This window comes from Trachemys scripta, chromosome 2 (genome assembly GCF_013100865.1).
Source record: "Trachemys scripta elegans isolate TJP31775 chromosome 2, CAS_Tse_1.0, whole genome shotgun sequence".
Lineage (NCBI taxonomy): Eukaryota > Metazoa > Chordata > Testudines > Emydidae > Trachemys > Trachemys scripta.
In genome coordinates, this window is record NC_048299.1 from 59,049,787 (window position 1) to 59,074,104 (window position 24,318).

General features: G+C 42.3%; 1 protein-coding gene across 3 annotated transcripts in view; it reads left to right on the top strand.

The window, feature by feature from the left end:
- The window catches only part of MPP6 (membrane palmitoylated protein 6), a 134,506-nt gene that overhangs the window by 80,516 nt on the left and 29,672 nt on the right, over positions 1-24,318 (top strand). For all 3 annotated transcript variants that reach the window (XM_034760648.1, XM_034760646.1, XM_034760649.1), the window contains exons 3-5: positions 6,946-7,098; positions 12,303-12,455; positions 13,086-13,313. In XM_034760648.1, the coding sequence (XP_034616539.1) occupies positions 6,946-7,098; positions 12,303-12,455; positions 13,086-13,313 (534 nt within the window). The remainder of the gene's footprint in view (positions 1-6,945; positions 7,099-12,302; positions 12,456-13,085; positions 13,314-24,318) is intronic.

The window sequence follows — 24,318 nt, forward strand, 5'->3', positions numbered from 1 at the left end:
CATTCCAAACTCACGAGTGGTCGATTCGTCCAGATATCATCCACTCCATCTTCCGGAGGTGGGGATTTCCCCAGATCGACCTATTCGCCTCGCACATCAATCAGAAGTGTCAAGTGTTCTGTTCTCTCCAAGGGCGATCTCAGGGCTCCCTGTCGGATGCTTTCCTACTGCCGTGGAAAGACCAGCTGTTCTATGCCTTCCCTCCATTCCCGCTGGTTCACAGGGTCCTGCTCAAGCTGCGCAGGGACAAGGCAGGCATGATTCTGGTCGCTCCAGCATGGCCAAGGCAGCATTGGTACACCACACTCCTGGAGTTGTCGGTAGAGCCTCCGATCACCCAGGACCACAGACGACTCTGTCACCCCGACCTGCAGTCGCTCCACCTTACAGCGTGGATGCTGCATGGTTAACTCGGGCGGAGTTACTCTGCTCACAATCCGTGCAGCAGGTTCTGTTAGGCAGCAGGAAACCCTCCACATGGGCAACCTACTTAGCCAAATGGAAGTGCTTCTCCTGTTGGTGTGAGCAGCGTGCCACGCCTCCCCTTGCAGGCGTCAATACCACTCATACTGGACTATCTCCTATCCCTAAAGCAGCAGGGCCTGGCGATATCATCTGTCAGGGTGCACCTGGCAGCTATCTCAGCGTTCCATCCAGGAGAACGTGCTTCCTCGGTCTTCTCTAACCCGATGGTCATCAGATTCCTAAAGGGCTTAGATTGCTTATACCCACAACTGCGTCAACCGGTCTCGGCGTGGGACCTTAACCTGGTTCTATCCAGGCTCACGGGGCCCCCGTTTGAGCCAATGGCTACCTGCTCACTCCGTTACCTATCTTGGAAGACAGCCTTCTTTGTAGCCATCACTTCAGCAAGGCATGTTTCTGAAATTAGAGCCGTCATGTCGGAACCTCCATATACAGTCTTCCATAAAGACAAGGTGCAGCTTCACCCCCACTCTGCCTTTCTCCCCAAGGTGGTATCAGCTTTTCATGTGAACCAGGATATCTTCCTCCCGGTCTTCCACCCAAAGCTGCACACTACGCGGCAAGATCAACGTATGCACTCTCTGGACGTGCGCAGGGCCCTCACATTCTATATCGAGCATATGAAGTCGTTTAGGAAGATGACTCAACTCTTCGTTGCAGTGGCTGACCAGATGAAAGGCCTACCGGTCTCCTCGCAAAGTATCTCCTCTTGGATCATATCCCGCATTCGTGCTTGCTACGACTTGGCCGGTGTCGCGACACCATGCCTCACCGCCCACTCCACGAGGGCTCAAGCCTCCTTGACCGCTTTCCTGGCCCAGGTTCCAATCCATGAGATCTGTAGAGCGGCAGTTTGGTCATCCATTCATACCTTTGCCGCTCACTACGCGTTGGTATAGCAGTCTAGAGACGATGCTGCATTTGGCTCAGCGGTTCTGCACTCAGCGATGTCTCCCTCTGACCCCACCGCCTAGGTAAGGCTTGGTAGTCACCTAATTGGAATCGATATGAGCAAGCACTCGAAGAAGAAAAAACAGTTACTCACCTTTGTAACTGTTGTTTTTCGAGATGTGTTGCTCATATCCATTCCAAACCCGGCCTCCTTCCCCACTGTCAAAGTAGCCGGCAAGAAGGAGCTGAGGGGGCGCTGGGTCGGCTGGGGTATATATCCAGCGCCATAAAGACGCCACACCAGGGGGCTCCACAGCCGACCCACTGGGTGTTGCTAGGATAAAAATTCTCCGACAATCGTGTACGTGGCGCGCACACACCTAATTGGAATGGATATGAGCAACACATCTCGAAGAACAACAGTTACAAAGGTGAGTAACTGTTTTTTCTTCAAGATGTGTTGCTCATATCTATTCCACCTGCCCCTCTGTCGGTGTTGCCGGCAAGAAGGAACTTCTTGGGCTGTCAGGGTGATATATAGAGCACCATATCGGCACCACTCCAGGAGGCTCCACAGCCGGCCCGACGGGTAGCTGCTAGGGAAGTTTCCAACAGCCGTGCACACGGCGCGCACACACACCTAACTGCAATAGATATGAGCAACACATCTCGAAGAACAACAGTTACGAAAGGGGTGAGTAACTGTTTTTTTTGTTAATTTTTTTTTTAATGCAAATTGTCATTACAAAATTTTACTAATTATAAGATCAGTATTATTAAGTCTTTTAGCTATTGTAAAAGCAGTATTGGGTACAGTGGTAAATGGTTATATAATCTGTATGATATTTGCAAAATACATTTAAAAAACAGCAGCACCATAACATTTCTTTATTCTTTTAAGAGTAATGTGTATGTCTGGCTCAAAATTCTCAGTGAGCCTTATAATAAACAAGGTTATTTAGTCAATGACCTGACTTTTTTTTCTTTAAAATAGAAAAATAACTGAAGCTTTGCCCTTTTCTTTGTTAAATAAGTGGTTAATCACAAATATTGGAGCTCACTTAATAAAATTTACAGGTAAGAATGGATTCTTATCTGTAAGTTCTACTTATTATTGAATTCTACTTATTTCATGAGAAATTATTTCAGAAAAAATATACAGATTTTTCTGTTTTTATATAGCAAGATTAAATTTAAACATCTGCCTTTGACACTGCCTCTACACAGCCACACTGAGAAGTGGTTTTCCTAGGCACATACTAAAGGACCCATATTAAAGCAGTACTTGGCAATTGGACATGTGCACATGTCCATCAGGCTCCATATACTGAGGTATATATTGTTCGCTCCCTGTAAGGGTGTTTCAGTTCACTCTCTACCAACCAGTGATCATGAATCAATCCTTTTGCTGACTTCTGTTTATTAAAATTATTGACAGGGGAGGGATAGCTCAGTGGTTTGAGTATTGGCCTGCTAAACCCAGGGTTGTGAGTTCAATTCTTGAGGGGGGCCACTTAGGGATCTGGGACAAAATCAGTACTTGGTCCTGCTAGTGAAGGCAGGGGACTGGACTTGATGACCTTTCAGGCTCCCTTCCAGTTCTAGGAGATAGAATATCTCCTTATAAAAAAAATTAACTTTTGGGGGGGAGGGATAGCTCAGTGGTTTGAGCATTGGCCTGCTAAACCCAGGGTCGTTAGTTCAATCCTTGAGGGAGCCATTTAGGGATCTGGGGCAAAAATCTGTCTGGGGATTGGTCCTGCTTTGAGCAGGGGGTTGGACTAGATGACCTCCTGAGGTCCCTTCCAACCCTGATAGTCTATGGTGTTGAGCATCTTAATTTTTTTTGTTGGTTTCATTGGGAATTTCCCCCCTGGTTTTTGATTGTCTTGAGCTCCACCCTGTTAACAAATAATGAAATCTGGATTGTACCACAAAATTCCCAGCTTCTGATGAGCACAGTAAGTATCTGCTAAGTTTAGAGAAGGACTCTGTCTAAGGCAGTACATCTGTAAGTCTTTTCAGAAAAGGGGCCCAACAGACTTTTCTTTAGAACTTGCCTTTACAAGGGGATCAGGAAGCTCATGAACCTGTTATCTTCCCCTAAAAAGGCACTGGAAGTGTAGTTTATTAAGCCTACCTCAGTGTCAAAGCCTGATATCGCATCACTGGACTTCAAAGTTGTCCTCTGGGTTATCATTAAAGAATGACAACATAAGCTAAATGTCTTTATAAATCTTAGGATCCAGTCACCCTGAATGGAGCTGGAAAAAGCATTTTCCTAAGGTCTTTAGGTTAGAGGTTGTTCAGCACAGAGGAGAAGACAGGCTTTCACCAATCTGATCTGCTCAGTCTTTATTGTGATTGGCCTTCCTGAATCCTAGGTTGTAGAGATGTGTGTCTCAGGTTCTGCATTAGATTGAGCAGAAATCCACAGTGTGGTTATAGACACCTTTCTCTTATATATGGGGGAAAGGGGCCTTTTATGAAAAAATGCTTTTTCTCCACTTCCTCTCATTGCCAGGGTAGTGTGGAAGATTTGGCAGGGAAAAGCCAACATGGAACTGACAGACCCAGTTCTCAGAGCATATTGCTCTGTCCATGAGATCATCCTTTCACTCTTTCTCTTGAGTCTGGATTTCTTGTCTCAGCAGAGCAGTTTGTGCAGACTTCATGTCCCTTCATATCTTGTTTTGAAAATCAACAGCTAACTTTACTTGTCTGAGGTGGTCCAGTCAGTCAGTTAGAGATCAGAAAGCAGCCTCGTAGGGGGTGCCAAAGTTAGAACTGGCTTAAAATTGCTCAAGGCGGTTGTCTGATTCCAATTGTCATGGACTTTGTCCTATCTCTGGTATCACTAAGCAATTCTTTGCAACTGTTCATATTTACATAGCTGCCAGTGAGAGCAGTTCTTATATCATAATCCACAAAGCAGGTGTCCTTAGGCGGCACCCCAAGTTTCTGACCAAAATTATATTTCATCTCAATAAGTCAGTTTCACTGCCTGTGTTTTTTTCCCCAGAGCCCAATATCTGCTGTGGGGAAGCGAGGTTGAGATGGTTAAGAGCTCTTAGTTATTACAGTATACACCTGATTACCCAAATAGCATGGAGGACACAGATTTTATTCAGATAATCAGGAGTTCGGATAATGGAGAGGGCAGGAGTTGTTCAGCAGTGGGGTGGCCTCCCTGGTATCTTGGGGTGGCTTCTCCTCACAGTCCTAGCCGGAGGGGGTCTCCGCTTTTCCCCATCAGGAGTGCAGCCTTCTGCCTACACCTTGCGCCTGCAGGGGTCAGGTGTCACTGGCTTTGCAGCAGTGCAGAGAGCCTTCTGCAGCTCCACTGTCATAGCACCAGTTCACCCATTCCCGTGACAGCAGAGCTGCACAGGGCTCCCTGTGCTGCTGCAGGAGCCATTCCGCATCATGGTGGCCTCCCCTGTGATCAAGGTGTGTTGTCGTTGTCCTCCTGGCCAGGGGTCTTTGCTCTAGTATCGGAATCTCCACATTATCCAAATCCCTTTCTTGGCCCCCAGCATAGATTCAGGCCCTCTGCAGCTGGGGGACAAGGAAGGGATTCAGATAATGAGGATAATAAGGTTTCAACTAAATGGAGTATAATGTATTTAGAGGAAAGTCAGACTATGTAGTCCAGTTATTACAGGGGGGAGAAGAAAAACTCCTAAAAATCTCTGCACAGAGATTAAGTGGATGAGGTGCTACATCCAGTCATGTATGAAGTCGTTGGTGTTCCCATGTCTGAATGCCTCAGGGTTTGCTCTGTGAGGAAATGGCAGCCTCTATGACGCATCTCTTCTCTAATGAAGGGCTAGCAATGTTCCCCTGTTAGAAATCTGTAGGACTGCTGTGTGGGCTTGGTTCACACATTCTCAAATTGCTGTTCTCTTGACACTGCGTCAAGAGCAGATGCTGGTTTCAGAAATTCAACGCTTCAATCGTATAACTAGCAGGGCTCCTTGGACCTTCTTTTCAAGGAGGTCACTGCTCACTACGGTGACCAGACGTCCCGATATTAGGGACTTTGTCTTATACCCCCTGCTCCCAAAAAAGAGAGTTCTGATTTTTCATACTTGCCACCTGGTCACCCTACTGCTAACTAGTCTCTTAGAGTGGGACTCTGTGACAGAAATGTCCAGGATCAAGAAAAAGAGAGTTACCAAGGTAAACTCTTGTTCTCTAACTGTATTGCCTTCATAAAGCAACATTGATCCTCCCTCTTCCTCTCTGTTTCAGAGCCCAACCCTTGTAGCACTTCTAGAGGTAGAGAGGAACTGAGAAATTGTTCAGAGATGGTGGGCTATTAGACTGTTGTGTAATACAGTTACTCGTCACTTAACATTGTAGTTATGTTCCTGAAAAATGCGACTTTAAGCGAAACGATGTTAAGCGAATCCAATTTCCCCATAAGAACTAATGTAAATGAGGGGGTTAGGTTCCAGGGAATTTTTTTCACCAGACAAAAGAATATATTGTATATATACACACACAGTATAAGTTTTAAGCAAACAGTTTAATTCTGGTACACAGTGATGATGATTATGAAGCTTGGTTGAGGTGGAGGAGTCAAAGGGTGGGATATTTCCCATGGAATGCTTTACTGCTAAATGATGAACTAGCAATTGGCTGAGCCCTCAATGGTTAACTCTCACACTCTACAAGGCAGCAGGAATGGAGGGAGGGGAGACAGCATCGCAGACAGAGACACACACCGTGTGTGTGTGAGAGAGAGGGATGCGCATTTCTGCTTTAAGTACACTGCCTTGTTAATTAGATCAGCTTGCTGAGACCACAGCTGCTGCCAGCAAGCTCCGTCCTGAGCCCTGTCATCTGTCCCCCCTGCTCTATGGAAGATGGGGTAAGCGGGGTGCAGGAGCAGGGGGGAGGGGGACTCCCTGACATTAGCCCCCCTCTTCGTCCCCTCCCCTCTACACAGCAAGCAGGAGTCTCGGGGAGCAGCTTCAAGGCAGAGGGCAGGAGCAGCACATAGCAGTGGGGGGAGGAAGAGCTGCAATTGCTAACCTGCTGGGCAGCTGCTGCACAGGGAACTTAGGTGAGCCGGGAACTGATGGGGGGCTGCCGGTCCACCCTGGTTCCAAGCCCCCACCAGCTAGCTGCAACGGGCTGCTGTTCCTGCAAGCAGTGGACAAAGCAGGCAGCTGCCAAACGACGTTAGAGGGGAGCACTGCACAACTTTAAACGAGCATGTTCCCTAATTGATCAGCAATGTAACAACGAAACAATGTTAACCGGGACGACTTTAAGTGAGTAGTTACTGTATAGAGCTTGAGGGGATACATGTACACACACACGTCAGTCCGGTCCTGCTTTAAAATGGGGGTCCTATAGCCAAGTGGTTAAGCATGCTAATCCTACGGTGAGGCTGTAAAGGCAAAACAGCAGATTTACTTTAGATAAGGCGCTCTTTTTAATCTTCTTGATGATAAGATAAATCAGGAAATAAAATTAATCCTGGGGCTAAATGAATTAAAAGTACTGCTGCAACTCATTGGCTGTCATTAATATAATCTTGTTTTTAATCTCTCACAGGCTCATGAGCGACTGGAAGATTCTAAACTTGAGGCTGTCAGTGACAACAACCTGGAGCTAGTGAATGAAATTCTTGAAGACATCAGTCCTTTAATAAACAAAGATGAAAGTATTGCAGAATTAGTTGGTATACTCAAGGAACCTCATTTTCAGGTACCATTTTTTTTTCAGTTTGAATATTTAAATATATTACCACTTAATATATCAACATATGCATATTGATCTAACTAGAAGGAGTGGAAAAAATAATTTTAACCTCCCCCCAACCAAATAAGGAGGAAGAATTTGGAAGAAACACCACAGTCTTTTTTCACCAAGAGTAAAGTTAAAGAGAAATAAGATAAAACCAAAACAAAAAAGGCCACTTGGAGGGATTAGGTATATATGCTGACTAATTCGTTTTGATCAAAGCATATTATATATTCCTTGACATATTCTCAAATCTGTCTCTAGCCAAGCATTTGCCATTCTTTCTTCCCCTGGTCCAAATTTGCTATGCTCAGGGGGATGATGTATATTACATACAGATTTAACATTCTTTCACCTGGAAACTTAGTTCTGCACTGTCAGCTAAAGAATCTTTCTGTTTTTTTAGAACTGGTCACACTCTTCACAACCCTCTTGCATACAGGGTTTTGGGGTTTTTTTTACTAGACAGTTTTATGCTTCCAAGGTTACACAGGGAAATCCTTTTAGATCTTAACTTTTTTTTTTACTCTGGACTTATTTTTATCTTAAATTTGGATTTACCTTTCTCCACTGCTGTGGTGAGTTTGGCAGACATTTAACTACACCATTATTCCAGTATCCTATCTCTGACAATAGCCAGTAGCAGGTTATTCACAAGAAGGTGTAGGAAACCCCTTATTCATAAGTCTGTGGCCTTCTCTCATGCCTCAGAAAAACGGTTTCTTAAGGATCTGGGCGAATATAAGTTTATCTGTATAAAACTGGTGCAGAACCTTGGTGAGTTTCTTGGTTAGCTTGATCAGGAATGGTGGGTTAATTACTGGGCAGTAGTTGGGAGAGGTTGGTTTTGTCAACCAATGGTTTAAATCAGGGGTCGGCAATGTTTGGGACGCGGTTTGCCAGGGTAAGCACCCTAAAGGGCCGGGCCAGTTTATTTACCTGCTGACGCAGCAGGTTTAGCCGATTGCAGCCCCCCCACTGGCCGCGGTTCGCCATCCCGGGCCAATGGGGACGGCGGGAAGCGGCGCGGGCGAGGGATGTGCTGGCCGCGGCTTCCCGCCGCCCCCATTGGCCTGGGACGGAGAACCGCGGCCAGTGCGGGGCTGCGATCGGCTGAACCTGCCGCGTCAGCAGGTAAATAAACTGGCCCGGCCCGCTAGGGTGTTACCCTGGCGATCTGCATGCCAAACGTTGCCGACCCCTGATTTAAATACTGGCTGGATTATGGTGTGCTTTGAAGGGGCTGGTAGATTTCCTTCCTCAAAGGAGAAGTTGGTTCACAGTTGCAGATGGTGACTTGCTTTTCCAAAAGTGCTTCTATGACTTGTACTTGTGTGAATAGACTGAAGAGAAATTTGACTGGGACAAACTTATCTGGTTGGTAGATATTACAAATGGTTCAGAGAGAATTTGTATTTATCCAAGGGAAAAATCCAAGGGAAAAATAAAAGAATTAATGGAAGCAAGATGTGGATGATTTCCATTCCCTTTTGAGAATGGGAGTTGTGTAGGAATGTGTTATCAGCTGTGTCAGATCAGTCTTTAGGGAGCTATTTGCTTCTGGGCTATAACCAAGAGAGACAAATACTTGAGAAATCCTGATGGTGAATCTGCCTTGTTTGTAGTGGTGGTGTGTCAAGATTCATAGGCTTCTGGAGACCGAGAAACCAAAAAATTGGTTTCATTACTGAGATTCAAAAATTACCCTTTTGCAACAACAACACTCTGCAGGTAGGAATATTCACCTTTGTGTCTGGTTCTCACTATCTGGGATTGATTTTAAACTTGTAATTACTACCATTTGACAGCCTTTTGATTAAATTAATTTCTGTTCTTTGTTTATTTGAATTTGGTATGTGCCCACAGTATCACCACAACCACAGTAATCAGTCTTGTTTAGAGTCTAACACAAAGGCCAAGGACTGAACTGATATTGAGAACTCTTAGAAGGTGGCTTCTTCATTGTTCAGGCACATAAGCTGGGGAACATTGTATTGTCATAGTGCATGCTGTACCTCTTAAGCAAACAGAGGAACCCACTCTCCAGTGCTGTCAATATGGCACCTTTCACAATATTTAAATTTACTTAAAAATAGAGGTTAAACAGAATATTCTTTTTCAGAAAAGGCTGTTTTTGACCAATCTGTCAACAGATGCTACATTGTGGATGCTGTTAATTCTCTTAAATATATGCATATACCTTGCTGCACAAAAAGTAAAGTATTTTACCGGACATCCCAAGTGTAAAATTTAGCAACAGAGAAATGGTTTAAATACAATTTTGCATGCATATATTAGCTAATAATTTTTGTATGTACAGGGTGGTAAATTCACAACCATATGAGGTGGAAAGCAGTAATAATGATAATAAAAAACCGATAAAACCAAAACTAAGTCTGTAGTTCCCTTAAAGATAAATGAGAATAGCAACACTGAGGCTAGATATATATCAGTTTTGATTATTATAAATATTTATGGACTTTTAGCCAGATACTCAAACAGGAAAGAGATATTGCACATTTCTATCTATTAAATCATTAATAGTCTAGGAATTGCACTTGACATGAGCTATGCCCTCTACATATTCTCAAACAAAAAATTGTCACGGCAGAATTAAGGTTGAGCGTACGTACCAGTAACTTAAGAGAAAAAACATAAACTGGATGTTGTTGTTCTACCAAAACCAAGCACTACAAAACCAGGAAATTCAGAGTTAAGGTAACGCTTAAGAGATCCAAAATGTTAAAGTAAGAAATTCACAGTTATGGCACCCAAACAACCTTATCCATCATCTCTCATTCAGTACCGAAAGGTCAACTCTAGCCTCCCCGGCTCACTTGTTAAATTTTCAAACAAGCATCTTCTCCTATGTTGCCCCTTTCACTTGTGAGTTTTTCCCCATAAATATCTGCAAAGCTAACTCATTATTTTCCTTCAGATTCCTCCTTTGGACCCTTCTCTGTGGTGTTATCTACAAAAACTTGACAATGGTTAGGCTGCTGGTGTACTGAGCTTGCAGCTTATTGTGCTGACCAATAATGTCCCTTGTGTCCTCGTACTTTCCTGTAGGTTTGTCTGTATCCCTCTGTTATCTTTTCTTTTATTTAGATTGTTAAACTCTTTGGGGCAGGAAATGTCTTTGTTCTTGTGTGTACAGGGCCTAGCACAGTGGGGTACTGGCCCAGGACCAGGGCTCCTAGGTATTGTGATCATACAAAAAATAATAACCTTAACTCTGCCCTGTAGTAACATTGTGAGATGATTATGATTAAGGAATCTTAGCATTTTGTGGCACCACATTAGGTTAAACTGATTTTTAAAGAGCATATTAGAATATTTTTTCATAATTTACCCTTCATGGTGTCATGAGGATTCTGCCTCTCCCTTTGCAGAGATTCCTACACAAAAACCCACTTACTCAAGTTTTGAGCAGAGGACCAGGATCTGTCCCACAGAAGATTGCCTCTATAAAAAAAAATAGCTCCCATTCCTCTAACTGCTAGGTTCAATTACAAGCAAATTGGTGGCAGCAGTTCAAGCAAATTTTTGCTGGCCCTCCAAGAGGCTCCCAAGAACCTGTAGCCCCTATCTTCTGCTTCCACAGCTGGACCCGAAGTTCCTTTTTTCTCTATGTCTGTTTTGCTGTTTCCCTATTTGTGGCACACAGGCTCCTGAAGCATCCCATGTGAGTTGCTTGAAGGCCTCTGCTTTCTGTGTCCATGCTCTGGTAGGCCTCTGGAAGCTGTAGCATTCAAGTAGTACAGCTTGGCCTAGCTACTGGTCCTATCCTCTACCTACCCCTGCTGTGTGTGTTGCCCTACCAGAGCCACCATTCATGGTATCTTATACTCTGCTTTTTCTATCCAGCTACTTAATGTGATGCCTGTCAGTGGCCTTGCCTGTGACTAGAACTCCAGGATGCCCTTTTGTGAAATAAACTGCCACTACCCCACTTTAAGGTGAGGTAGGATTAAGGGCCATCCCACTCCACTAACTTGTCAAGGGCCCATATTTCCTCTCCCTGCCTCTACCAATGAGACTCCCCTTAGCTCCCTTTATGAGGGGGCCTGGTACTTCCATCTCATCGGAGTGAATTATTGCCAGGTTGTATACACGTGGGTTGGAGTACCCTTCTTGTTTCCACGTTTTCCACTTAGGCCTGAAGTCACTATAATCTGTCCCCTAGAGTCTGGTCTTTTGCTTTGTCCAGCAAACCTACATTTATGTTGATTTTTCATAAATGTTAGAAGGTTAGATTTTTTTAATGACAGGTACACCTCTACCCCGATATAACGCTGTCCTCAGGAGCCAAAAAATCTTACCGCATTATATCGAACTTGCTTTGAGCCACCGGAGTGCGCAGCCCCGCCCCCCCGGAGCACTACTTTAACGCGTTATATCTGAATTTGTGTTATATCGGGTCGCATTATATCAGGGTAGAGGTGTACCTTAAAACTGTAAAGTAAATTATCTTCTAAAGTTATTCACTATAAGATTTCCATTTTGTGTGTGTGTGTGTATGTCCATGTATGTAGACTGGGAAGAACTCCTTTAGTTCAAAGTTCTAATCACTTGTTTCCAGCAAGTGGAGTTATCTCAGTTTACATATATCCCAAATTGTAAATGGGACTATAATTCAGGTTCTTGTAAGTAGAAACCACACACATTTTGCAAAATCACTAGAAACTCTTACAAACCTAGGACTTATAATTCTGCCAAGTTTTAGCTTTTTTGTGGGGGATTGTTCGTTTTACTTCCACCACTTCATGAGCCTCCAGGAACCTAATGTGACTGCTCAGATACTTCCTTATTAGTCAAAGAAAAAGAATATTTTAGGGTGTCTGCACGTATGTGCATGCGTGTGAGTCCAGCTGGTCATATGCAACCCATATTTACTCTGTCTACTACAACTGCTTACAGTAAATAGCACTTATGTGAGTAGTCCCATATTTGTTCAGATAGTATGGTGATGAGGTCATGTAAATACTTAGTCATATGTCCCAAAGAAGTCTATTTAAGTGTTACTGTATTCAAAATGAAATAAGGGCTGCAAAATCTAGACTTAAATGAGTTGCTACAAAACCTTTAGGTACTGAATTGTCATTTAATAACCAATGCCTTCCATGGATATTAATAGTAAGCATGCTTTATTCACTCTTCATTTACAGTCACTCTTGGAAGCCCATGATATTGTGGCATCAAAGTGTTATGATTCCCCTCCTTCTAGCCCAGAAATTAATAATTCTTCAGTGAACAACCAGGTAGTACCAGTAGATGCCATTCGTATACTTGGTATTCACAAACGAGCAGGGGAGCCACTGGTAAGTAAACGTAATTAGGTGTGTCTGTCTTTCGCCTAAACAGTAAGAGAAATATTTTATATATTTTGAATTTTCTACACTGTTCTTATTACTTCTCTTTATTCATACTGGTGTTTATAATTTTTATATTGAGTAATCCCACTGATTATAACATTTTCAATATCAGTTTGACAAGAGATGCAATAATGAAAGGCTAAAATCTGAAGATACATTACCATTCTCCCACACTTTTCTCTTCAAGGACAAATGATGACCTTGTCATTAGGTAGCATAAGTGGTATGAAGAAATTTTTTTTAGTATTTGATCCTAATAAGGAATGACAGAACTTTGTGAAGTCAAGAGCAAATGGTTTGACCTGTGTACGCTTACGTATCAACTTCCTGTCTGGAGTACATATGATTTGCATTTATTTCACTTGTACCATGCATGTTTGCATAATACAGTGCAATAATGTCAGTATGTTAACAATTTGTGCTGTAGTCAGTATTAAAAAGTCAGCATTTTACTTTGGATAAGAAATAAGTAGGATAGCTCAGATAACTGTTAGGTAAATGTTAAAACAAAATGTAAAGTGAAACTCAAACAGTGATATTAAACTAAGTAATGGTGTTACTCAATGCTTCCTTTAGGGTGTTACATTTAGGGTTGAGAATAATGATCTAGTAATAGCACGAATCTTGCATGGCGGAATGATAGATCGACAAGGTCTTCTGCATGTGGGAGACATCATTAAAGAGGTGAATGGTCATGAAGTTGGAAACAATCCAAAAGAGCTACAAGAACTACTGAAAAATATTAGTGGCAGTGTCACTCTGAAAATTCTTCCCAGCTATAGAGACACTGTTATTCCTCAACAGGTCAGTAACATGATATTTTCATTGCTTCTGCCAGAAAACGTTTTATTTAGTGATGTTGTTTATAATACATAAGATTATTATAACTGAAGGAATGGAGACAAAATACTTTTCTCTATTTTCTTTTTTTCTTTGTGCATTTGACTACACTCTTTGTATAGTCACTTTAACTCTTCCCTGCATAGTCAGCCAGTTTCCCCTTTGTCTGGGTCTTTCCCATACAGTAGAGAAGAGGAAGAAAAAAGATTGTTTTAAAAGAGAAAGGAATATGTTGCTAAAACCACAAAAGTTAGCATAGAGGCTGAAGAGCAAGTGTAGTATCTTTAATTCTCTTAAAAAAAAAAACTAGATTAAGTTGTCCTTTTAATGATAGACACAGGATATATCATGTAATGTAAAGCTGCTATATAGCTGGTTGAAATTTTGAAAAAAAATCCAAACATTTTGAAGAGTGACAATTTTTGGACTAAATTTTGTAATGGCTTTTTTTTTTTTTTTTTTAACTGTTTTTGACTGTATTTGCTACCATTTTCTCATGTAAAACAACGAGGTATGGGTATTTCCTTCTCTTCATTTGGAGCATTTGGTAGTAAACACAGATACTGCAGATAAACTGGAGAATATAAATATCTGGCCCCATAGATACCATGGTAATTGGTGTCTTAAAATGCCTCATACTGCCTCTTAATGTGGTAGGTTGCTTCAAATATTAAAAGATGGACAAATAAAGGAAGGTTCACATAATAAGATTTTTGCCAGACAAAACCTGATGAATATACAGCTGAGCTATGGATTAATTTTTATTGAGAAACATAGCACATAAAGAGTATGCTTAATGTTATATGGTATTCCTTTACTAATATAAATAACATTTTGATCTTAAAACTTTTGTTCTGGGAATATGTGCCAATTTCATATGTTTATATCTGTCCTCTTAAGTCCCTCATGTAGACACATATGATGGTGTAAAGACCTTTTAACCAATTAACAGTGAAGAAGGTTTATTTGCTTTCTAGTGAGCACAAAGCTGGTGTTACATGTGCCTCACTATCCAATAATTCTAATTTGATTTCATTCCAAGAATTCCCTAAATCCCTCACGTCTTCATATTCCTGTAAGTTGAGTGGTAAAAGTATTAGTCCTTTGCATTTGCATAGTGTCTCTTTATTAGAAGAGCTCAGCTGCCTTAAAAGGATGGGTAAGTAGCAGTTTCTCCATTCACAGATGAGGAAAGTGAAGTACAGAGAAATTAAGTGACTTGCCCATGGTCACTCAGCAACTTTGGCGAAGGGTCAGCACACTAGAACAGATACTTTACCCTAGCCTGTATGAACTGTATGAGAAAGCCACTCTTCTGGATTTGGGGTTTATATAGATTTCTGGTAGCCATGTTAATATTCTGCAAATACAGGTTCTTGTCCTTCCTTGAGACCTACACATTGGAAGTTCTATGTAAATGCTAAGTACTATTTTTTAATGGGTGTTTCAGGTTCTAGCATATCAAAAAGCAGTATTGCTGAGCTTAAGAGATCCAAACAGTATAATACAATGCAAAATAAATCTTTTCAACATCCCATCCTGGCTTTTATCATATATTTATCCACGAGCCAAATTCCCTTTTGGGCAGTTGGCTTCATAAAGCCCATAAATTTAGTTAGCTAAGTTGTGAATGCAAACAGAGTGGTATTTTAGTACTGGCTTTCTGATTCTACTAGTAGTGTCCCATACATATTCTAACAATTTGTGCACTGATTGTGAATTCCTACAACACAGAACTCAAAATGGGGTGTGTCTGTTTGTGGCATTACCCAGGGTGCAATCTGGACTGTTGAACAGCCATATCCCCTCAATTCTCCAGCCTGGGGTGCCTTTTACACTGCTCACGCACAGCCTCCAGCATGTAAATTACTCCCAGCTATACTGTGTGAGTGCTATGGTGAGCCACTCTTGAATTACACTGCAGAACAACACCAGTCCCAGATTCCCCCCCAGAAATGTGCATCTTGTACTGTCCAGCTCATATAAAGTCGGTCATTTTATTAATAGAAAATGATATGCACAAACCCTGTTACCTCAAATGAAGTTTCCCAAACACTTCAGCCCAAGCACACTGGTCTAGATAAAACAATAAAACAAGTTTAACAACCACAGAATGATAGATTTTAAGTGATTACAAGTAATGAGGCATAAAAGTCAGAATTGGTTACAAAGAAATGAAAGGCAAAACGCAACTAATACCTAATATCATAAGTGTAGCGCCCCTCTCCACCTGGTTACCTCCTTCAATGCCAATCCGCTTCCATGTTTTGATGGACACGTCTGGGTTCTTTTAGATCCTGCCACCCACTCAGCAGGGTGTATCTTCTTTCCTTTTTTTCAATGAAATTATTTGGTGGTGCCTGCACCCCCCTCGCTCCTTCCTGGCAGGGTCACCAGGGCAGCTTGGGTGGAAAATTCTAACTACAGAGTAATCCCCACTTGCTAGATAGTTGGAGTCTTCGAAGAAATAACACAAACACATAAAAATATATTCAACACAATAATTATATTAAACAGGAGACAAATACAACATAACAGGGTGAAACACTATTTTTAGGGTCACTGGTGCCCACACTGAAAATACCCATGACTTGATGTAGCAAATGTAAAATTAGTGTCCCATTGGTACACGTACTTTGCTGGGGCCCTTGATGACCTATAACCACAAAATTCTTCTCTGCAGTGGTTTAGCAGTGTGGGTGACTTGGTTCAGTACAGCCCAAAGGACTCACAAGTGGGAGGAGATGGTAAAGGATACCTCCACAGGTGTAATATGCAGCAGGTTATAAAATCCTCAAACCCTTACTCCCTGGCTTGAGGACACAGTTCAGGGAGTAGGGGGTCCCCATAACAAATTCCCTGACTGACTAACTAAAAGTTGGTGCATTCACAAACTCCATGAATGATCCTCAGGTTCGAAGATGATGCTGGACTCCTCAGTCGCTGCAGAGGGGCTGCTGTCTGCTGGCAGGGAAGTAATCAGGCAGGAATCAGGCTGCATCAGTCCCAGGATTTCCCCTCACCACAAAGGAGGGTGCAGGGCTCAAGGTGTAGGTTATACAACTACACTAACATACAAACTGTAGCCTCCTAGCCCAGCCTCCAGTCACACACTCATCAGGAAGCTTCCCCGGACTAGCAGACAGAGCAGAACTGACCATGTGGTGACTGGTCTCACCTAAGGAGGTGGAGGGCGAACTCAGCCTGGCTGGGGAAATTTCCCAGCAAACGCTACAAATTGGGAATCATCAGTGGGGAAGGAAAAACCCAGCTGAGGGATCTGTTCTCAGGTCCTTAGAGGCCTGTTCTCAAGGGGAACCCTGCATGCAGGCCCGGGACTCACCAGTTCCCCACACAGCCAGTCCTGCCCTTGCCCTGGCTGGCTCCAGACTGACTCCAAAATGGCTTCTCCCCTGTCCTGAACTCCCTGGAAGGGGCATCTCATTCCCTATTGGTTGCTGGGCAGACTCTGAGTTTGCCTTTGCTCCCCCCTCCCTGAGCTGCCAGCAGATAGAGCTCCAGGAATCTAGGTAATCTCCTTGGGGGTTACATAAGCTAAGTGAATTCAAAGCTAGGGTCTCTCTCATCTCATCTCATCTCATCTAGAAGACTTACTGGCTGAATCTTTCAGTCAGGATCTCTCGTCCTGGTCCAAAGCTATTTACTTTGTTCTTCAAGTATTGTCGATGTCGTGAGTAAAGATGAAGGGAGATTTGGGGTGTCTGTTCCCCATTTTTATATCTCGTCCTTTTTGAGAATCAGGAGACAGAAAGTCTTTGGGGATGGGAACCTCCAGCTATTTCTTTGCCAAGATGTAAATTTCTCTCTCTCATCCTTGTTCCTGCCAAAGAATGGCCACCTAATCAGGCGGTGGTCTATTTCATTTTGTTGACACCTGATTGAAACGTCAGTTTGCCTTTTGTCTCTGCGGAACTGGTTTGTGCCTGCTATTAGTAATATCATACAGTAGAATCTTATAATGTTGCATACAATGTTGCCACACATATTTTATCTGGATAATAATGACAAGCAAATTTTGAGTTTTCAAATAATACCTCACAAGGCATACTTTGTACAAAATTTATCATAGTCTTGAAAAAGGAATGAATATGGGGTACAGACTATCACACTGTTGTAAACCAGTTTGCCTGTCAAGCCCTGAAGGGTTTATATATTCTGTTATAGCCTGATTTCTATATTTTAGGCAAATCAGGCTTTCTGCTGCAGTTCCTGTAAAATCTTGAACTGAAACAAATGCCCAATTCTCAGTTTTTGGTAATAGATGATTTTCTTCTTTTGTCTTTTATTTTTTGTGGAATTGTAAATGTTAATAACTGAATCTTATTTGTATATAGTAAAGAAAAGAAAATTGACATATTTAACAATTAAGGATTGAGTAAGATTAGAGGCTCTTGATCCACCTCTTACTTGAACTCTTTTCTTTTCAAAATCTGCGTTTCACATGGATATCTATAGTTAATTTAAGTAACTGGAATTTTATTCATTGGGGGTAAAGAGGGCTGGAGAGTGCACATTTATTTAAAGGTGCTACACACAGAACTCTCACTTTTGGGTATCATGTTCCTGTGAGCAACTGGTGTTACTCCTTACCAAAATAATCAATATCTCATTTAGGAAGGAATCTTTCCTTCCTCCTTCAGATATGCAAGAAGAATATCCATTGAAGAAATCCACTTTAGATACTTCAGATTTAGCTTAATTACCAGCCAGTATCAAATCTTCTGTTCCTGAGCACAATCTTAGAGAAGACAAAGACCAATTTACAAGCCTGGGACCTAGGATCAAAACAGCTTTAGTGGCACTGACGAATGATCTCCTGCTGTGAATGGATGGAGATCAGACATCCATTCTGATCCTCCTGGACCTCTCTGCAGCATTCAGCACTGCTGATCATGAGATACTGCTGTCCCATCTGAGAAAAGAAGCAAGGATCCATAAGAATGTGCTAAAATGGTTTAAGTCAAAGCATAGTGATGTGAAGTAGCATCTCTGCCACCAGGTCCCTCATTTGTGGAGTCCCATAAGGATAAATTTTCTCTGATCTAGGCAAACTAGTGAGAGTTCATGGATTCAAGTGCCAACAGTATGCAGATGAGACACAACTTCTACCATCTCTGTTTTGCAAGGACTAAGTCCTATCCTGATGGAGATTCACCTGGCCCTCAGTTATATGTTGCCTTTATCATCTTCTATTTGGATGATCCAATGGCTGGAAGTTTGAAACTAGACAAATTCAGCAGGAAGTAAGATGTAAATTTTTAACCATGAGGGTAATTAGCCATTGGAACAATTTACCAAGGAGGGTGGTGAACTCTCTGTCAATGACAATTTTTAAATCAAGGTTGAATGGTTTTTCTGAAAGATCTGCTCTAGGAATGATTTTGGGTCAGTTTTATGGCCTGTCTTATACAGGAAGTTAGAATAGAGGATCACAATGGATCCTTCTGTCCTTGGAATCTGTGATTCCAGCAACAAAATATACCTGGACATGAAGCCATGAGACTTTAGGAAACTTCAGCTACTGCAGAATGTGGCAGTGTGTCTCCTCAGCAACACAGGCTACAGTGAGCACATCAGACATGTCATCATCTCTACAGTGGCTTCTCATAGAATATAGAGTCAAATTCAAGGTCTTGATCCTTACCTTCAAGGCACTTAATAGCTTGGGTTCAGGATATCTAGAAGATCATCTAAAGGTCTGAGATAAGGATTGCTGTTGACAGCTCTGCTCCTCAGGCACAACGGGTAAAGTTCGTTTGTGCAGGAGACAGCTGCTGTGGGAGCAGAGCCAAGACTGTGGAACACATTCCCACAGGAACTGAGAACTGTCACAAACCTCACCACTTTCCACTCCAAGTGCAAGTTATGCTTCTTTGGCCATATCTTAACTAAAATAAACATACATATATTTTTTAAAAACTACCACAACTGAACACACTATTGCCACACAATTTTTCCTCTGGAGGATGATGATGAGAGGATAAACCACATGTTAAAGATGTTAGTCACATCACATAATGTGTTTCTGAAGGACCTCAAATATCATGAATAAAACAGAGCAGAAACGTCCCCATAGTAAGATAGGGCAAAACTAACTAAACTCTGAGATTTTGACTCTCCTAAATAAGATGGTGGTATCAAGCAAGCAAGATTCTCTCCTTTCCTTTTCTCTGTCCTCCCTCATACTGTCTGATCAGCATTCATTTCCTAGCTGCCTTTACCTCAGTTTTCAGGACTTTCCACTTAGTGTTGCCTTGATTGGTAAAAGAGCTCTCCTTAAGTGACGTAGCCTGACTTCTGGGGCTTCCACTTCTGTTGTCACATGTCCCAGGGTAGCCTTTTCTCCTGTATTTATATCCTTTCTTTTTGAATCAGCCAGTCCAGTCAGATCTGTAATAAATTCTTCTGGTTTATTTAACTCGTGGTGCTTTTTGTCAGTGCTTCTGGTTATTTAATTCCAAAAGTATTACTTGTTCCTTTGTCATCTGCTGAAATCCTTTCATGAGTCAGCTCAGAGCTTGTTTTATCCTACTTTGCTTCTCTGTATTTGGAGGGTTTCTGGTCTATTTTGTCTGTTTTGGCACATTTTGTTGGCTTCTTTTCAGTGTCTCTGGTCTTGTAGTATTTCGGACTCTTCTGTTGTTGCTTTGGTGAATTGTTTCTCTGCACAGCTTCAGTGCTTTGCCAGGTTTGGTAGGCACGTTCTTCCAGTCAAAACTCTTCAAATTATTTTCCCCCTCACTGTCCCTATAGATAACATGGTTTTCAAACTGTGGGTCGCGACCCAGTAGTGGGTTGCGGAATGGAAGACATTGGGTCGTGGCGGCTCTAGTCAGCACCGCTGTCCTAGCCGTTAAAAGTCCCGTCAGCGGTACTGCCTGGCTAAGGCAGATTAGTTCCTACCTGTTCCAACACTACGCTGCGCCCCGGAAGCGGCTAGCAGCATGTCCAGCTCCTAGGTAGGGGGGCCCACGGGGCTCCACGTGCTGCCCTTGCCCCGAGTATTGGCTCCACACTATAGGTTTGACCATTTAAAGGTAGATTTCTTTTAAAGCACAAAATAAATCATATTCCTGAAAAATCTGAATAAGATTTTACTGAAACATATGATGGCTTACAGTAAATCATGTGATCTTTATGTCCTTAGTTGCCTCAGAGGCCTAACTGAGAGGAAGAATTGTCTAGTGGTTAGGGCACTAGCCTAGGGCTTGGGAGACCGGGATTCAGTTCCTTGCTCTACAAAATACTTCCTATGTGATCTTAGGCAAGTCACTCAGCCTCTCTGTGCCTCAAATCCCCATTTGTAAAAACAAGGAAGTGCTACTGTCCTCATTTCACAGTGGTGTTGTAAGAATAAATACATTAAAAACTGTGAAGTGCTTTGAAATCTACTGATAAAAAGTGCAATATTAGAGCTAGGTATTATATAGTATGAAGAGACAGATCATAAGATCCCCTTTAAACTTTTTTCAGCCCAAGGTTTTGGCTAACACAAATCAGCATGGTATGGAAAATTGCAAGAAGAAATATAATTTCTGTATCTTCAGTCTGGTTTGATGGGTTGTTCCTTCTGTGTATACCTTATGAGGCAGCAGAAAAAGCCAATTAGAACGCTGAGGGCAAGATTTTTAAAAGTGATTGATTAGTGATTTTTGGGTGGGTGTACTTTTTTTGTCTGACTGACTTGAGACTACTAAAATATGGCCTGATTTTCAGAGGATACATGCTCAACATTTTCTGAAAATGTGGCCCCTTTAAGGTGTCTCAACTTGGGCACCCACAAATTGACCCTCAGCCTGTTGGAACCTTCAATTCAGATAATCAGTAGCCCAGAAAACAAGAAGCTTCTTTTCCTCACCAAAGTCTAGCTTCTGCAAAGACCGTTAAGGATTACTCAGTAACACTACTGCTGTTCCTTTATCAGGTAAGGATCCTTTTTTCTTTTAACTGTATGAACAAAAAAGAAACCAAGAAATAGAAACCAAGTTTCAAAGTGTAGCCTTTTGAAGAGCAGTTTTTCGGCCTTCTTTCTCTAGTTTGGTACATTTTTAAACTAGTGTGGCACTAAAGCCTGAAGATGAGTCTAACTCTGTAGTCAAGAGGCAGAAATCATTGAAAGGGTTCAAAATTGCATATCCTACTCAGAGGCTAGGGTCCCCATTCCTTACCCATCCTGGCTAATAGCCATTAATGGACTTAACCTCCATGAATTTATCTAGTTCTTTTTAAACCCTGGTATAGTCCTAGACATCACAACCTCCTCAAGCAAGGAGTTCCATAGGTTGACTATGCGCTGTGTGATGAAGAACGTCCTTTTATTTGTTTTAAAACTCATGGGCCAAAAGAACTAAGGTAAAAGGCTTTTAAATATCATTTAGTTAAAAGGACTTATTAAAAGACTCAAAATTGAAACGTCAAACCTTCAAGCATAAGGCTGGACTGGATTTGTGAAACTTATTTTGTGCAGATTTATTATCTTTTCAGTACCTTATTGTTGCATGAAGGGAAAACGTACTCTACTTTAGAACTGCTGTTTTTCTGCCCACTGTTTCTCTTCTTTCCCCCTTCTGTTTCTTTCTTTCATTTGTACTTTGTTTTCTGTAGCAACTCCCAGTTTCTCACCCCTGACCTGTGGATTTTGATCTCAACCCTTTCCTCATTTCATTGCTAAAAGAATAAATTAGATAGTTAATGATTACATTTTAAAGTGTCTAGATTATTGGTAGTCAGAGGAAGTTCACATCTATGAATCATTGTTTCAGGCTGTTTGCAGAATCAGGCAGACGGCACTACATTGCTTACAGTCCGTTCACATTTGAAAGGTTATCTAACATACCATCTCATTGAGTGATTTAAAATGGGTAGGCTTCTTCACTCTTAGAGAAAAACACTGATAAGTACAAGATTGGGCACCCTCAGTAATGGCCAGGTGGTACTGCATAAAATTACAGGAGATGCCTCCTGTGTCCCCTCTGTTCATCCTGCCCTTACTTGCTTTTTAGGAAGAAAAATAACACAAGGTTTTATTAACTGTGTGAAGTTCATTGCCTGTTCAAGTACAGGTGCAAAATCTGGGAGTTGTTTCCCTACATTTTATAGTACCAAACGAGGTGGACCAATTTTCTTTTTTGAAATGGCTGAATTTGTTTGTATTCAAGAAAAAATTCTGGATGGAATCAACTAATGCAAAGATTTGGGAGGACAGTTCATTCAGGGTATTTTGTAATATGCCTGGATCTCTGGGAGACCTACCTTTTTTTATATGCCTCTAGATCCCTGTTGGTATTATTGTCTGAGACTAGTCCTAGGGAGACATTCACTTTCAGTCAGAGCCAGTCCTGTGGACACACATGTGCTTGGGCTAGAACTGGCAGCAATAAAGTTTAGCTTGTTCTTCGAATGATGGTCCCTATGTGTATTTCACATATGGGATATGCATGCGCACCATGTTTCTGAGTCTGGAAAGTTTTGTAAGTGGTATTCATTAGCCCGCCTATGAGCTGTAGATCTTGTGCTCCAAACTAAGGGCATATATGGTGGTGCGAGCCTATGCCCCTCTAGTTCCTTCTTACTGCTGCATGGTCTGAGTCGGAATCTTTGGTGTTCTCTGCTCCTTTTTTTCTTACTGTCATTGCTTTAGGATATTTGAAATAGTTCGTTTTTAGTAGCTTCAGCAGTTTTTAGTATTTTTATAGCAAGTTCTACATAGTATAGTTAAATAATGTTTTTTCCTTTTTCTTCCCCACCAGGGGATGTTTTCACCCTAAGCAGTCTGGGACTATGTCCAGGGTCTCAGATGTCAAAAACTGTTTCTTGCCCTCTCTCCTTTTCAGTGAGCGACGAACATCAACAGTGCCTCTACTGCCTGGGTGATGCTCATATTTCTGTCTAGTGCAGCATCTGCCATTCTTTTCCCCCCAGAACTTGTGAGGGTCAGGAACTGAGACTCAGAAAACATCTTGTGGAGAAGGCGATAAAGCCCCAATCAGATCCGGTCTGGGGACACCTCTGTTTATCAGTCTCAACAAGCGGGCTATGCCTCTCGAAGCACAAGTTCAGGAATGGAGGCTACAATTGTTAAGCCTAGGGAGAAAGCTTCACATGAGATGCAGTCTCATAGACATCAGGACAAGTCATCTTCGTCTAAAACTGCCCTGAAGAGAGAGGCTCCCTCCCTGACCCCATCAAAGTCAAAAGAGCCAGGGCGCACTGGCTCTAAGGGCTTAAGCCTCAGTAAATCTTGACAGAAGGAGGAGGCACACAAGGTTATAGATCCAGTGGTTCTGACATTGGCTCTGATGGTGAAGGCTTGTGATAAACAGCTTCTGATGCTCCCATCTACTTCTAAAGCTTATGCAGTACCAATAACGACATGGCCCTGATAGGAGCCAACCGCCACGGTGACCAGAGAAGCTCTGGTTCCAATGGCTCTGCCAATATACTCTCCTCAGACTACAAGGTGTTCTGAGATCTGCGTCTCCCTGGAGGACAGGTTTGCTCTTCCTTACCTTCATTCACCCTCCTATTGGGATCATCTCTATTCTTGGACACGCATACACCTGGAAAGAGACTATTCCACCAAGTCAGCCATTTGTACCATTGGTTCCACCAGAGATAAGGAATCAGCTTTCTCTTCAGATGAGTATTAGCCTCTGCAGGATCCTCTGCAGCATCAGGCAGAGGGAACGTGAGACAAGAGCCCCAGATGATCAGGATTCCAATCCCAGACCAGATATGACAAGCCAAAGGACAGGTGGTATCTGATGCCATGGATTCCTCCTCCACCAGTTGATCCATCCTACTGGCAATCTTGGGGACTATGGGAGCCTACCAGAGACACCAAGGATCACTTTAGGAGTCCTATTTATCATCACCCAGTTACCCACAATTGAAACTGTCAGAATATTTGGAAGGGGAAATTGAGCCAAAGCCAACAGTTCTTGTCATC